Below are 14051 nucleotides of genomic sequence, written 5' to 3'. Positions count from 1 at the left end.
TATCTATACTGTGTATATGTATATCTCATCCTGGTACTGAGCATATTAAAATTGCAGCATGATACTCCTCTTATATCCATACTTAGTGCCTAACTGCCTATACCTATCCCAGTCACAGCCTGTACTTACATAGTTACATAGTTACATAGGGTTGAAAAAAGACCAGTGTCCATCAAGTTCAACCCATTCAAGTAAACCCAGCACACACAACCCACACCTACCAATCTATACACTCACATACATAAACTATAAATACAACCACTAGTACTAACTGTAGATATTAGTATCACAATAGCCTTGGATATTCTGATTGTTCAAGAACTCATCCAGGCCCCTCTTAAAGGCATTAACAGAATCTGTCATTACCACATCACTAGGAAGGGCATTCCACAGCCTCACTGCCCTCACTGTGAAAAACCACCTACGCTGCTTCAAATGGAAGCTCCGTTCCTCTAGTCTAAAGGGGTGACCTCTGGTGCGTTGATTATTTTTATGGGAAAAAAGAACATCCCCCATCTGCCTATAATCCCCTCTAATGTACTTGTACAGAGTAATCATGTCCCCTCGCAAGCGCCTCTTTTCCAGAGAAAACAACCCCAACCTCGACAGTCTAACCTCGTAGTTTAAATCTTCCATCCCCTTTACCAGTTTAGTTGCACGTCTCTGCACTTTCTCCAGCTCATTAATATCCTTCTTAAGGACTGGAGCCCAAAACTGCACTGCATACTCAAGGTGAGGCCTTACCAGGGACCTATAAAGGGGCAAAATTATGTTCTCATCCCTTGAGTCAATGCCCTTTTTTATACAAGACAGCACTTTATTTGCTTTAGTAGCCACAGAATGACACTGCCTGGAATTAGACAACTTGTTATCAACAAAAACCCCTAGATCCTTCTCCATTAAGGATACCCCCAACACACTACCATTTAGTAGATAGTTTGCGTTTATATTATTTCTACCAAAATGCATAACTTTGCACTTATCAACATTGAACCTCATTTTCCAGTTTGCTGCCCAGTTTTCCAATTTTGTCAAATCGCTCTGCAAAGCGGCAGCATCCTGCATGGAACTTATAGTTTTGCACAATTTTGTGTCATCAGCAAAAATACAAACAGTACTGTCTATGCCCACCTCCAGGTCATTAATAAACAAGTTAAAAAGCAAAGGACCAAGGACTGACCCCTGCGGTACTCCACTAACCACACTGGTCCAATTAGAAAATGTTCCATTTACCACCACTCTTTGTAATCTATCCTTCAGCCAGTTCTCTATCCAATTACAAATATTATGTTCTAGGCCAATATTCCTTAATTTGATCATTAACCTTCTGTGAGGTACTGTATCAAACGCTTTAGCAAAGTCCAAGTAGATGACATCAACTGCCATTCCAGCATCGAGGTTCCCACTCACCTCCTCATAAAAGGCGACTAAATTAGTCTGGCAAGATCTGTTACGCATAAAACCATGCTGGCACAAACTAATAGTATTGTGAACTGCAATGTATTCAACTATCCTATCCCTTATTACCCCTTCCAAAATTTTTCCTACTACTGATGTCAGACTAACAGGCCTATAGTTTTCAGGCTGAGAACGGGATCCCTTTTTAAATAACGGCACCACATTAGCAATTCGCCAGTCTCTCGGCACCATGGCAGACCTCAATGAATCCTGAAAAATTAAGTGAAGAGGTTTGGCAATCACAGCGCTCAGCTCATTTAATACCCTGGGATGAATCCCATCCGGCCCTGGACCTTTGTTTACCTTTACATGTTCAAGTCTCTTTTGAATTTCCTCCCGAGTGACCCATGCGTCAGTAGCTAAATTACTAGAACTGGGCATATTACAAGGGAAGCCTTCATTAGCTGGCTCCTCAGATGTATAGACAGATGAAAAATAAGAGTACTTGATTTTCAAGTGGGAAGGATTAGGAATAAATAAATGATATCTTCTTCCACACACAGTTATGAAATTCATTCCTTTCTGTTATTTCAATTACAATTAATAGGGAAGATTTAGAGCAATGAAAGGGCACATGGAGCAACTTGTTGCGGATACAAAACAGACTATACTGATAAATGTCTATGTGTGTTTTAGCAAAGACAATTCTCAGTTTTATCTATGGCATGGTATTTTCTGGCATTTTGTAGCTTTGACAAGTAGCTGGCTGCAAGTAGCTCTGTGTGTCATAGCCCTTAAGAACACAAAGAAAAATAGTTGTTAGATTAAAAAGAATACATTCTCAAGCTCTGATGAGACTTATAATGTGTTATTCAAGTGTATATATGTTTTACTTACCCACACAAGTTGGAGGTTTTCCACTCCATACTTTGCTATCCATACATGTTACAACTCTTTCTCCTTTCAGCTGATATCCTGGAGAGCAGTAATATTCACACCTGGAGCCGAAGTATGCGCCATCTATACACTTGAACCCTCCATTAACTGGCATAGTTAGAGTGGGACATCGCTTCTCTAATAAAAAAAAAAAATATATATATATATATATTATGCTAATGTGTGAATTCATTGAAGAGCTACATTTTCTTATAACGTTTTCTATTGTTGCTATATATCTGTGGTAGTATTTTTTTTATTTCTAGTGGGCCTCCTTGATGTGTAAGCCTGGAACCCATTAGAGGAAGGCAATGTGCAACGAAGTACCAAGTATCCCAGTCTCTCCCACAGAGGGTTTTCAGGTTTGTCTGAATCGCACAAGGGTGGTTTCCTGTGTATGTTGAAGTGTAATAAACCCTCCTATTTTTTCCAAGGGAAACTAATGTACACAGTGCATTGGAGTGCAAGGAGTTTAACTAGCAATACCGTCCTCCACTGATGCAAAGAGAGAAATTGAAGATCTGAAGATACTCACGCTTGCATAAATATTTGCCAGACCAGCGTTTATCCTCCTGGCAAATGACTTGCGAAGCTCCATGGAGTTCATAACCTTTCTGACAATAAATGTTGCATCTTGCCCCCTTTGCATTCTTGTAGTAGGAACTGTAAGGACTGCTGCAGGTCGCATGGCCATTCTTAACTTTGATTGGGGAGCACCATGGGGTGTCTATTAGGGAATACGCAACAAAGTAAAACAACACCTACAGTATAAACACATGTCCTGCTGTTGCACTATACTAGAACTATGGGCTCCTATACTGTGATAGACACATTAGGGCTCATTTATCAACAAGGAAGGCAGGGTGCAAAGTGCAAGAAACCCCCAGCGCTTATGCACTTTTGCTCTGGGTCTTGGGTCACTGCATTATGCCTATTGTAAATAATCATCTGATTAGTCAGCTGGGACTCTCTTACTAACAGTGAGCAAACTGGCACCTGGGCCTTTCATCATGCTTTGTGCAGCAAATTGAGCAAAGAAAACTACTGAGCTTGATCTTCTATATGTTTTGCTCAGGTGCAAATTTGCCCCCTTGGAGTATTTCACTTAGGAGGAATAAATCTTGAATCCTGGCTGTATTTGTTGTTTAAGAACCTCAAGTGCCTCCTGATATGCGTATAAGTGGCCTCAATATAACCCATGTGCTGTAATTAACCTAGTGTAAGCACTAGAGCCAAATAGGTTCATTACAGCCTGACACATTTTTAAACGTGTATTTATAAATGTTTCCAATCAAGTACTTCTATACAGTCTATAACTGCCTGTTATTCGCCCACACAATGTAATTTGCAATTATATACATTGCTTTGCCAGACCCGTGTTCTCTCATTGAATAGTAAACAAACTTCCTCTGAAAGATTCAGGGGGTGAATTATTAAAACTCTAAAAATAAATTAACTATTTATTTTCCAGGGCAGAACATAATTACTAAAAATCCAAAATGCATGGAGAAGCAAGGATCTAGACAAGGAATAATGCTCAGAGCTACTACTAATCTGCACTGAGTACTATCACCCCATTGTGCAGATTGGCATTTAACTGCTCAGTGCAGAATACATTCTAATAGTAAACACAGCATTGTTTAAATCTTCCTTAAGGTTTTTTCCAACATAAAATAATATGACATTTAAAAAAAAAAATTATAAATTTCAGTGCAAAATTATTTATCAATTTCAGTAAGAAAAATATCACATGGACCAATCTCTGAGGGTATGGTTTGTTACTCAATAAAAAGAGAGAACTGGACAGGATTCTTGATTTTTTTTATAAATCACTCTACGCTTTGTAAAATATTAATTTCAGATAACTATTCATGAACTTAAATTAATACTAGATAGACCTGTAAAGGGTAATTTATTGTGTACTGATTATTTGCCAAGTTTGCTTTAGTTTCAGCTTGCAGAAATAAATGAGTATGTTGCTCCCCCACCCCAGGTGTTTGCTTTTGAGCAAGGTAAGTTGGAAAGTTGTGCTTCATAACAGAAAAATAGTGTTAACCCATTTGTGCCCGCACACTGTCATTGTGGGCAGAGATCCACTATAGTGTAAATAAATGTACAAATACATGAGGGAAAGTGTGTATACAAATGCTGCAACCAAGCTGTAAGGAACAGAGCTGGTATGGTATGCCATACCATGGTAGGCATGATGCCTTAAAACTACTGATATAATTTAAAAAAAAAAACAAATCAATAGGATTTCTTTGCCATCATTATGCTAACTCATATATCATCAAGAACAACAATCTATTTTTATTAGAAAAAAAAGCAAATCATTCATGAAGAATTATTTGTTTAAATAGGATACTTCTCGAACAAAAAAATACCCATATTTTGGAGCTTTCCGGATAATGGGTATCTGGATTTTGGATCCCAAACCTGTAAGGGAGTAGGGGGCTTAAGGAAAACAAGGAGAATCAACTATCCAGGCTAATACCAACATTTAACATACATTTTTGTATACACACTATTGTGCACTCCCCCCTTGTTTTTATATGCTGAAGCTCACATGGAAGGTAGAGGAAATCTCTAACACACTATTCCACACGACAAAGATGCATTTTATAGATCAAGCAGTTCTAATTAAAGCAGCTTATACTTTGCACCGGATGTATGATTAACGCTAATCCAGTTTTATAGGGTATTGTAAAAAAGCAATAGTCAAAGCACACCTGTCCACCATTGAAGGTTTTCTCTGTCAAATCCTTTTGTGACTGCTAGTGACAGGCAGATTCCATTGAATTGATTGACAGATTGAATGAACATTGGCAAGCTGAAAAACGCAGGTATTGAGGAAATGTGCCATGGGTCATATTCCGTACACGTCATATAAGTCACCACTGAAGATTGGTATAAAAAATGAATGTAACTTGTCCCATGGCAACCCACCATACTTACAAAATGCATGGACAACTTCTCTCTGTGCAGCACATTGCAAGAAAGTCTTAGTTAAGCAGTGGAGGGAGAAGCTAAAGTCTAGCCAATAATTGCATGCAGATTAAGCAGAGCATTCACCTTTGTCGCCATATCTATTGCGTGCATATATATCCTCATCATCTTCTACTGGTGAGTAGCCGGATCCTAAAACAAACAAAAAAATGTGCAAAAAGCAAAGAGACAAATAAAAAGTGAAATGAGAAAAGGGTGTTGGCACAAGAAGTGCAGGTTATTTTAAAATGCAAAGCTTCCATTTTAAGTGAAATGCGCTGAGAGAAGTCAGTTAACTTTAGTGGGAAAAATCCCCTTTCAATCATTTTTTTTTAATTTAGTTTTGATCCAATTACTGCAAAGATTATTCAGGAACATATTGTTTGTTTTATTGGATGGGCATGTATCTATATATTAGAGCAATGGCAACCAGGTGGATTCTGAGCATTTTCTTGCACTGTTAGATTAGAAGCTCAATGGGCAGGTAAGACAATGCTACAAATCACCCCCTTTCACATCAATGCAAGCACACTCAGCTGCTTGAAAATTGAGACAGATTTTTCAAGTGGCAATTTAGTGACACAGAAGGTGATTGCCATACAAGTGAATGAGGGAACCAGTTTTACTTATTTTTTAATCTTTTAATGCTCCAAACTGACCCATGTGCCATTGGCCTGTGAGTAAAAATCATACAGACTAGGCTGCACTTTTCACCTGTTAGCTTCCCTGCTTGTGTAAAGCCAACATAAGTTGTTCTGCAGTGGGTGGGGACGGTGAGAGACTGTCAGCTAGTTACTAGTTATGGAACATCTGCCATTAGTTAAGTTAGATGTTACAGCACTTTGGTGGTATCTGTTCCACCTACTGGTTAGTGGGAGGTTTTGCAGTGAGAATTAATATGGCAGCATCTTTGGGTAGTAAGCAAAAAATAATTGTAATACTATGCTACAAGCTTTTCTACAGCACTCATATTCTAATTTCATTTTTCAGAGCTAACCTCAAATATTATTTAATTACCTAGTTCTAGACCTCAGTTAGAGGCTTCCCATGAACAGCACCTGTCCACTCCCTCCCATTTAACCAATATAAACATTTAACCAATATAACCAATAAAAGTACATACAATAAAAAGGCCGCTCTATCAGCTGCATCCACTGCATATGTGTGATTCCCAGAACTAAGCTATAGTTTCTAGTCAATGTCTGGTGCGTAATATCACAAATTCTAGAGAAACTTAGCATTTTTAACAAATTTAGAAAAGAAATAAATCAGAATAAATACAAGACCTCTAGATTCTTTTTTAACTTGATTACAGTACAAAAATCCCATGTGTTTGTAATCTAAAAACGAATTGTCCTTTCGGTGTACAGAGTGTACTAACCATACAATTACACCGTCTGGAGTGCAGCAGGGCAGGACATGCAAGCATTGTGATTATAGATTATATCTGGTTAAAAGCTGGTTTTTATAAAGTATAACAATAGGTCTTATTTGCATGGTTTAAACTAGATCATTAACATGCCAAAAAAAGAAATAGCTTTTTTACCATCAAACATAGAACAGAATTTAAAAACAGCATCAGTCAGCAGGTGTACAGCATAAATGATTTGCTGTCACACAGGCCACTTTGACCATTGCTGTGCTCAGGCAGAAAACAGCAGTAGCCAAACAGCGACCCTATCCATCCATTTGAGCACATCAGCAATCAAAGCTTTGTGTGGCATTGTATGAAGGCTTTAGCAAGTTATTGTTCATTTGACATTTAAACAAAAAACATTTAAATGATTAGGAGGCACCCAAAGAAGTGCATTTAACCTAGTTTTACACAGACAAGAATCACTGGAGACCTCTGCTAGTGACACTACACAAAGCAGTAATGCAATAGTACCACATTACTGTGCTCTTTCCTACTTTGTAAGTGGGACTGCCATCAGGAATCACAGTCTTCATACTACTTAGTTAACAGGGCCCACCCCCAGTGGGGCCCCCTTTTAATAATTCATTGGTTACCTGAGCCCCTGGGAGGAAGGTCCTGTCAACAAATAGAGTGGGGTCCCAATGGGGAAAAAAGACGCACACTCATAATCGTAACTCTGATCTACCCCTGACATACCCTATTATGCTGAACCCCCGCCCATGATCTTCCTAAACCCTGTCAGCTTTTTCCACAAACCCCACCTACTTTGTGGTCCAAGAATTGCAATGTAACTCTTGGGTTTACCTCTACCACAGGGAACCTGACTGCAGTACGCCCTGTACTCCCGATGTTGGTTCTGTATGTTAGCAGTGACATTATGGATATTGGCTAACAAACTAACCTGTCACCTAGCACCAACAACTGCCATCTTCTAAAGCACTTTTTCATCTGATGGCTCATCACCAGAGATGCCTACATGAGATAAGGCCACATGTATACAAGTATAATAGATAAACAGACTCTAGGATCCAAAGCCCAGTCATTTTGGTTCCCACCAGTGCATAGTTATACTTTTCAAGTATAATTTGTAACAAATTTATAAATCCCTGTAGTATATATATATATATATATATATATATATATATATATATATATATATATATAACTTGTGTATATCTGTTAGGGGCACATGTGGTCATATTTTACTACAGGAACTGAGTATATAGGTGTATATGCCTGGCATTTGAATGTCCATTCTTCACTTTTGAAGAATATTTGTTTACATTTTTTTAATTTTCTGTTTCACCGGGTTTCCTCATGTAGCCTGTTTTGGCACAAAGAAACTCAGCATATGTCAATACCTGCATTTACTAAGGTGCATAATTAATGGAAATTTTAAAGAGGGTTTTGGTCAACTTGATTTGGGGGATTTTTGGCCTGTGCAACCTGGAAAAAGGATAACTAGACTGTACAATGTTGATGGAGATGTCGCTGTCATGTTTTATGATGTGTTTTTAAGCAAAACCAGGCAGCACAGGGGTTCACTGGGTAGCATTTCTGTCTTGCAGTTCAATGCTGACTTGGGAGTTTGTATATTCTCTCCTGCCTGAGTGGGTTTCCTTCCAGACATGCGGGCAGGTCAATTGGCTCCATTGTGTTGCAACAGAAACTTTAGAAGAGGGACAAAATATCTTATTCAATAGTAATAAGTATAATAATAAGTATATGAACACTTGGGTGTAGGATCCAAATTCTTGTTTTTCCATTGTTTCTACATTGTAATATGTATAAGATCTGTCTATGATTACTTGTCTTTAATCTTAGCACCAGCTCACTGATGGGTAATTCAGGAAGCCATAGGCAGCAAGTTTGATTCTAAGTCAGGACTGAGTAAGGACTTAGGATCAGCACTTGTAAATGATCCTCAACCAAACTGGGGACTTTTCTTAACTAACCTACAGTGCAGTAAAAAGAAAGATCTGAGCCTTTACTGAACCCATCCCACATTTTGCCAAATTGGCCAATGATGACATTTCCACTTTGACCCCTAGGATATCATTAATTTTAAATTCAGGAAGTATCTGCTTTTTATCAAGTGTAAATGAAAAAAAAAGATTGGTGTCCGATTTACAAATCTTTTCCATTTCATAAGGCTCTCAATAGACCTGCACTAAGTAAAAACTGATGCAATGTAATTTGGCTGCTTTAACCTAGCAAACAATATCTGATTAAAATGACAGTTTGGGAAATGGGGAAATATTTGGATAAATGTTTTGATAAGTCATTAATTAGAATAAAGATTGGAATTCTAGAGAAAAGGCGTTAAAATGTCCTCAAATGTCAGGAAAAGATTAATAAACATTAATAATATATAAATAATAAAATTTGCTGGGAAAAGGTCAAGGACAAATTAAGAATCTAAATTTGACCTTTGATTAATATCTCCTTATATGTAGGAGAGCAGCCCTAGACTATGATACATTACCATTTGTTAGTTAGAATGTTATTCATGCAGAAATGCATTGTGGGTGTCATAAAACAAAACTTGTTTAGTAAAATGCAACTGATTTATCTCCCAGAAAACATTTTTCCAGACTCTTGAGGCCCAAACTAAAACTGTGCCAAGCTTAGATGGCAGCAATTGAATTCCCCATCTGTGAATGGAGGGAACATTAGTTATTAAGTCCAGTAATTGGATTCACCTTTCATTATTGCACAGCTGGTATTAAATGTGAATTTTTAAGCAAAGCCATTTTTGCTTTATCTATAGCAAGCCTTCTCCGTTTGTAATGCCTGAGTCATGTCACAATGGATTTGCAAACTTCAAAGCTTTTCTCTGCCTTGGATTGATTGTGCACTAATCAGAACTTTCACAAAAAGAACGGGTAGCTTAATTTATATAGCTTTTAAACATAAAAACATTAACCTAAAACCTATTGTATAGAAAAAAATGTGTGTTATTATGCAAATGGTAACTTTCATTTAAAAAAAATGTATTTAAAAACAGGACATGCTACAGACTAATTCTGCACTTCCTATAGTTAAGCTTAAATAATAGAAATCCTTTCTATATCCTTTCTTTATTGTACATGTTATTGCATCTATCTTTATTTGATAAACTATACAAAAACACTGTAATATTCTTGTTCGCAAATCATAAACACATGTTATAATCACTGAGCTAAGTTTGCCAAAGGCTTACACTACAACAATGCAAGAACAGTCAAGAACAATTGGCAGCTTCATAAAATCAAGACTGAGCCATAAGTAGCCATGTGGGATCTATTGATAAAGGATTCCTGTGCAAGTATTCATACAACCACTTAGAATTACAACTGAACTCTCCACTGATCCATGGGATTATGAGAAGACGTACTGTTATAATGTATGGAAAAATCTGCTTATATCTCATGGAGCAGGGAAATGATAAAAAGTGCAGTCTTTGTGAAGATATCTGCAATCATTATTACAAATTAAAACTTAGGCAACCCAAAGTTGTCAGTGAATCCCAATATGTTTCCACTGACTCTGACATGGAGTAAGCTAAGGAAAGCAGCACCTGGCGGAGGTAGATGGTGTGGGTTGAGACAGGCAGTTAATCATAAAAAAGATGGCACTAAATTTTCCTACTGACATTTGTAAACATAATTTACAACATGTCTAGCCTATGTCTTTAGTTAAAATAATTGCGGGATGTTTATGATCAGTCCTTCATTTCAATAGAACAAAAGAACTGAAGGGAGAGAAAACGAACCACTGAGGACAGAGATTTCAATGCTTATCATTTGACATGCTTATCATAAATCAGCAACCATGTCCAATGTATTTGGATAGCTATATAGAATTAGTTTCCGGTGTATGCAATGATTACTGTTAAATACATTTTTACATTGTGTCCAGAGAAAAGCCAGGATTATTGGAATGCAGCTTTATCATAGAGACACAATAGAAAATGTTGAGATTTGCCATTCTAGTATAAAAGTAAACAGCCATTTCAGCGCAGAAGAAAGAGACACTGGCTCTTTGGAAGAGTAACATGAGCTACTGTACCTTCAAGTATAGAGAGCTATTATATACAGTAGTAGTTAATTTGCATTCCTGCAGTTATGCACGTGAGCCTAGCAGATGCACTCAGACTTTGCAAACTGAAAAACACTATTGTAGGACATATGCTCTATTCCTCTGCACTGTACTACTTATTTGAAAGGAACGTCTTATTATATTATTCTAATGGGTGAATGTATTCAGTGTAATATATAATATATATAGTAAATAATGTATCTCTTATTATTTATTATTTCCCTTATTATTATGTCACTGAGGAGTTCCATAACTAGCTTCAGTCTCATGCTTTTATACAGCTCATGGAACTGTGAAGGTGTACATCATGGAATTGCATTATGTATTATAATATACAAGTTTACAAGAGTCGTGTGAGAGATAACATCAATAAGCACCGATTATAACTGATGAGCAAGCACCATTTATAAGGATAACATTTACAGGATAATTAAGGCTCTTGTGTATTATAATAATTATAAAGGATACTTGACACAACTACCACTGACATAACTTGTGACAAATAGGGGCCCATTTACTTACTCACGAACCGGCCGAATGCGTCCGATTGCGTTTTTTTCGTAATGATCGGTATTTGGCGATTTTTTTTTAAAATTATCGCGACTTTTTCGTTGACATTCCGAATGTTGCTCAAAATCTGGCGATTTTTTCGTAGCATTAAAACTTGCGCGAAAAGTCGCGCCTTTTTCGTAGCCATTCCGAAAGTTGCGCAAAATGTTGCGATTTTTTCGTAGCGTTCGGATTCATTCAAGCTTCAGTATGGTGACTTTTCTTGGGCCAGGTTGGAGCTGCAGGGTGCCATTGAGTCCTATGGGAGGCTTCCAAAATCATGCTAAGTCTGAAAGTTTCGCCTGCCGCTTACGAGCGCTCAATACGAAAAAGTCGCGACAAGATAGGAGCGAATCGTAATGGCTATGAAAAACTCACGTTTTTTCGCGAAAATCGTATTGGTAACGAAAAAGTCGCGACAATTTCCAAAAAGTCGTAAAGGCGCCGAAAAAAATCGCAAAAAACATGAAAAAGTCGCAAAATGTTCGTTTTCCAATCGGAATTTTTCCAATTCGGATTCGAATTCGTGTCTTAGTAAATCAGCCCCATAGGCTTACTGCTAGGATATCTAAACCAATGGCTCAAACACTTTGTACAAGTTGAATAGGTCAGTATTCTAAAAGGAAAACTATCGCAAATATAAAAATGTAATATAAGCTTGTTGTTACTGAAATAATAAAGTTACTCTTCACTATCCCCCTTTCATATTGGTGTCATATTTTGACTGACAGTTGAGTCTAATATATTCTTTGGGGGGCTCCCTTTACCTAGAAGATGTATTAGAGCTCACTCTTTCAAAATAACTAGAAACTTTGTCTCTCTATATGCAGGATTTGTGCCAAATATATTTTGTTTGTGCTGGAATAGGTTATTTGAGTTAGCTCATAAACATCTGATAGAAAAGGGAGCCCCCCCAAAAATTGATTATATTTAGAAATATTCTTATTTCCATGAGGTTAAATTTAAATTACATTTTCATTTTTGCAATAGTTCCCCTTCAATGTGTAATACTCTTTCCCAGTAATTCCTATAAATCAGGATCCAAAACTAGATCCCAATGCTGGTGGGATCTTCATCTCTGAAGATTGGCTTCATTGTCTTTTTTAAGCCAGCAATATTTTTTTCTATGGCATTAAATAGAATTAGGCACATACACGGCTAGACTGGCCAAAACATGATACTTTGTTCCAGTTAGGTGTCCAGCTGAAGGCATGTCATGTATGGTGGTCTGTGCCCTCACAGAAGTGCAACTTGATGTAATGCAGTACAATAGACATGATGCACAAGTCTTTTAAAAAGTATCTTTTCAAAGTTAAGCAGCTATGAACATCATGGTTACAAAAAAAAAATCACTTGTAACAGTAAAACTATTCTCAGCAGCTTTAATATTGCTAATACTTAGTAAATTCCCTTTGGGTAATTTGGTTTCTTCCATCCAGTGCAATCATTACCCTCATTAGCTGATGAGCCATTAAGCAGAGGCAGCTGTTGTATATTAGCTGCTTAAACAAATGGTGCCTTCATCATTGCTAAACATAAACATACATACACAAGCATGGCTTTATAAGACTGCTGTCCATATTCAGCTTGTACTCTTACATGGTATTGTCTACTGTACATAATTATATATTTCCAAGTTATTCTTTGTATTATTGTGGATTATTTCATAAAGTATATTAGCATTATTTAATAAACTGCAATCGATCAAAATCTAAAAACCTAGCTCTTGATCACTCATTGGTTATAAGCACAAGAGGGAAAAAGTTGACATTCTCTATGGAAAAGATTAAGAATCAGAATGAGATTTACAGAAAAATATTCAGCTATGAATGTAGTTTACCTGCTAAATGAACCCAAATGACCTTATGTTCCAGAAACCATGCTTAATATGAGGGTTCATACAAGGTATCATTCCTGGGTAGAACAAAGAAATAAATGTTTCTGGCTAATCCTTTCCTCAGATATATTACAGGGCAATAATATTTGTTTAACCTTAAATGCTTTGCATGAATGTATAGTACTTGCATAGCCTTTGAAAGTATCAAGAAACACCTAAAGGACATAAAAAATGCACAACTAGAGCCTAGCCCTGTCTGGAAGAGATGCTGCTCCCTGGCATTCTGTCCAGTCAAGGCATTAAATACCTGGCCCAGGATAGCAGTAGTTTATGTACAAGAATACTGATGTAGGTAAGAAACACAGCTGACTGGTTGCTAATAGTAAATAGATCTGTTGCAAATGTTGCACTATTTAGTACATAGCCCCAATCTAATAATATTTATGATACTGCCAACTACAGAAGAAGCGCCTGGGGGGAGGGGTGCCTGGACCATAGTGTCTGCTTCCTTTATAAACACCCCTACCCCTTCCCAGCCACTCTCCTACATGACGGGTGGGCAGGCAGGCAGCCTGGTTAGGGGCGAATGTGCGTCCCGGCCCCTCCAATATACCACCTATAATTACCGTTACTGGTAACTATAATAACGCTATTAAAGACCAGATAACTGAGGGATCATTTAAAAACACAATCACAAATACAAAATGCAGGAAATTTGTACACAAAATTATGTACACCATCCGAACTGGCCCACTTGCCCGCACATGCACTTTTAGGTCATTGCCATACGAGGTATGGTGGGGAAACCAAATGACTTCAAATTTTTATTCTTTATGCGCCTTTCCTAGA

General features: G+C 37.4%; 1 protein-coding gene across 2 annotated transcripts in view; it reads right to left on the bottom strand.

Moving 5' to 3' along the window:
- srpx (sushi repeat containing protein X-linked) overlaps window positions 1-14051 on the bottom strand; it is a 36853-nt gene that overhangs the window by 17597 nt on the left and 5205 nt on the right. Inside the window, exons 2-4 of one of the 2 annotated variants that reach the window (XM_002932794.5) lie at window positions 5407-5472; window positions 2870-3061; window positions 2296-2472 (exon numbers count right to left, since the gene is read on the bottom strand). In XM_002932794.5, the coding sequence (XP_002932840.1) occupies window positions 2296-2472; window positions 2870-3061; window positions 5407-5472 (435 nt within the window). The remainder of the gene's footprint in view (window positions 1-2295; window positions 2473-2869; window positions 3062-5406; window positions 5473-14051) is intronic. The other variant, XM_004911751.4, reaches the window with a different exon arrangement.

Source organism: Xenopus tropicalis, chromosome 2 (assembly GCF_000004195.4).
Source record: "Xenopus tropicalis strain Nigerian chromosome 2, UCB_Xtro_10.0, whole genome shotgun sequence".
NCBI lineage: Eukaryota > Metazoa > Chordata > Amphibia > Anura > Pipidae > Xenopus > Xenopus tropicalis.
Note: the sequence above shows the minus strand (reverse complement) of the source record. Positions and strands in the feature narration are given on the sequence as shown.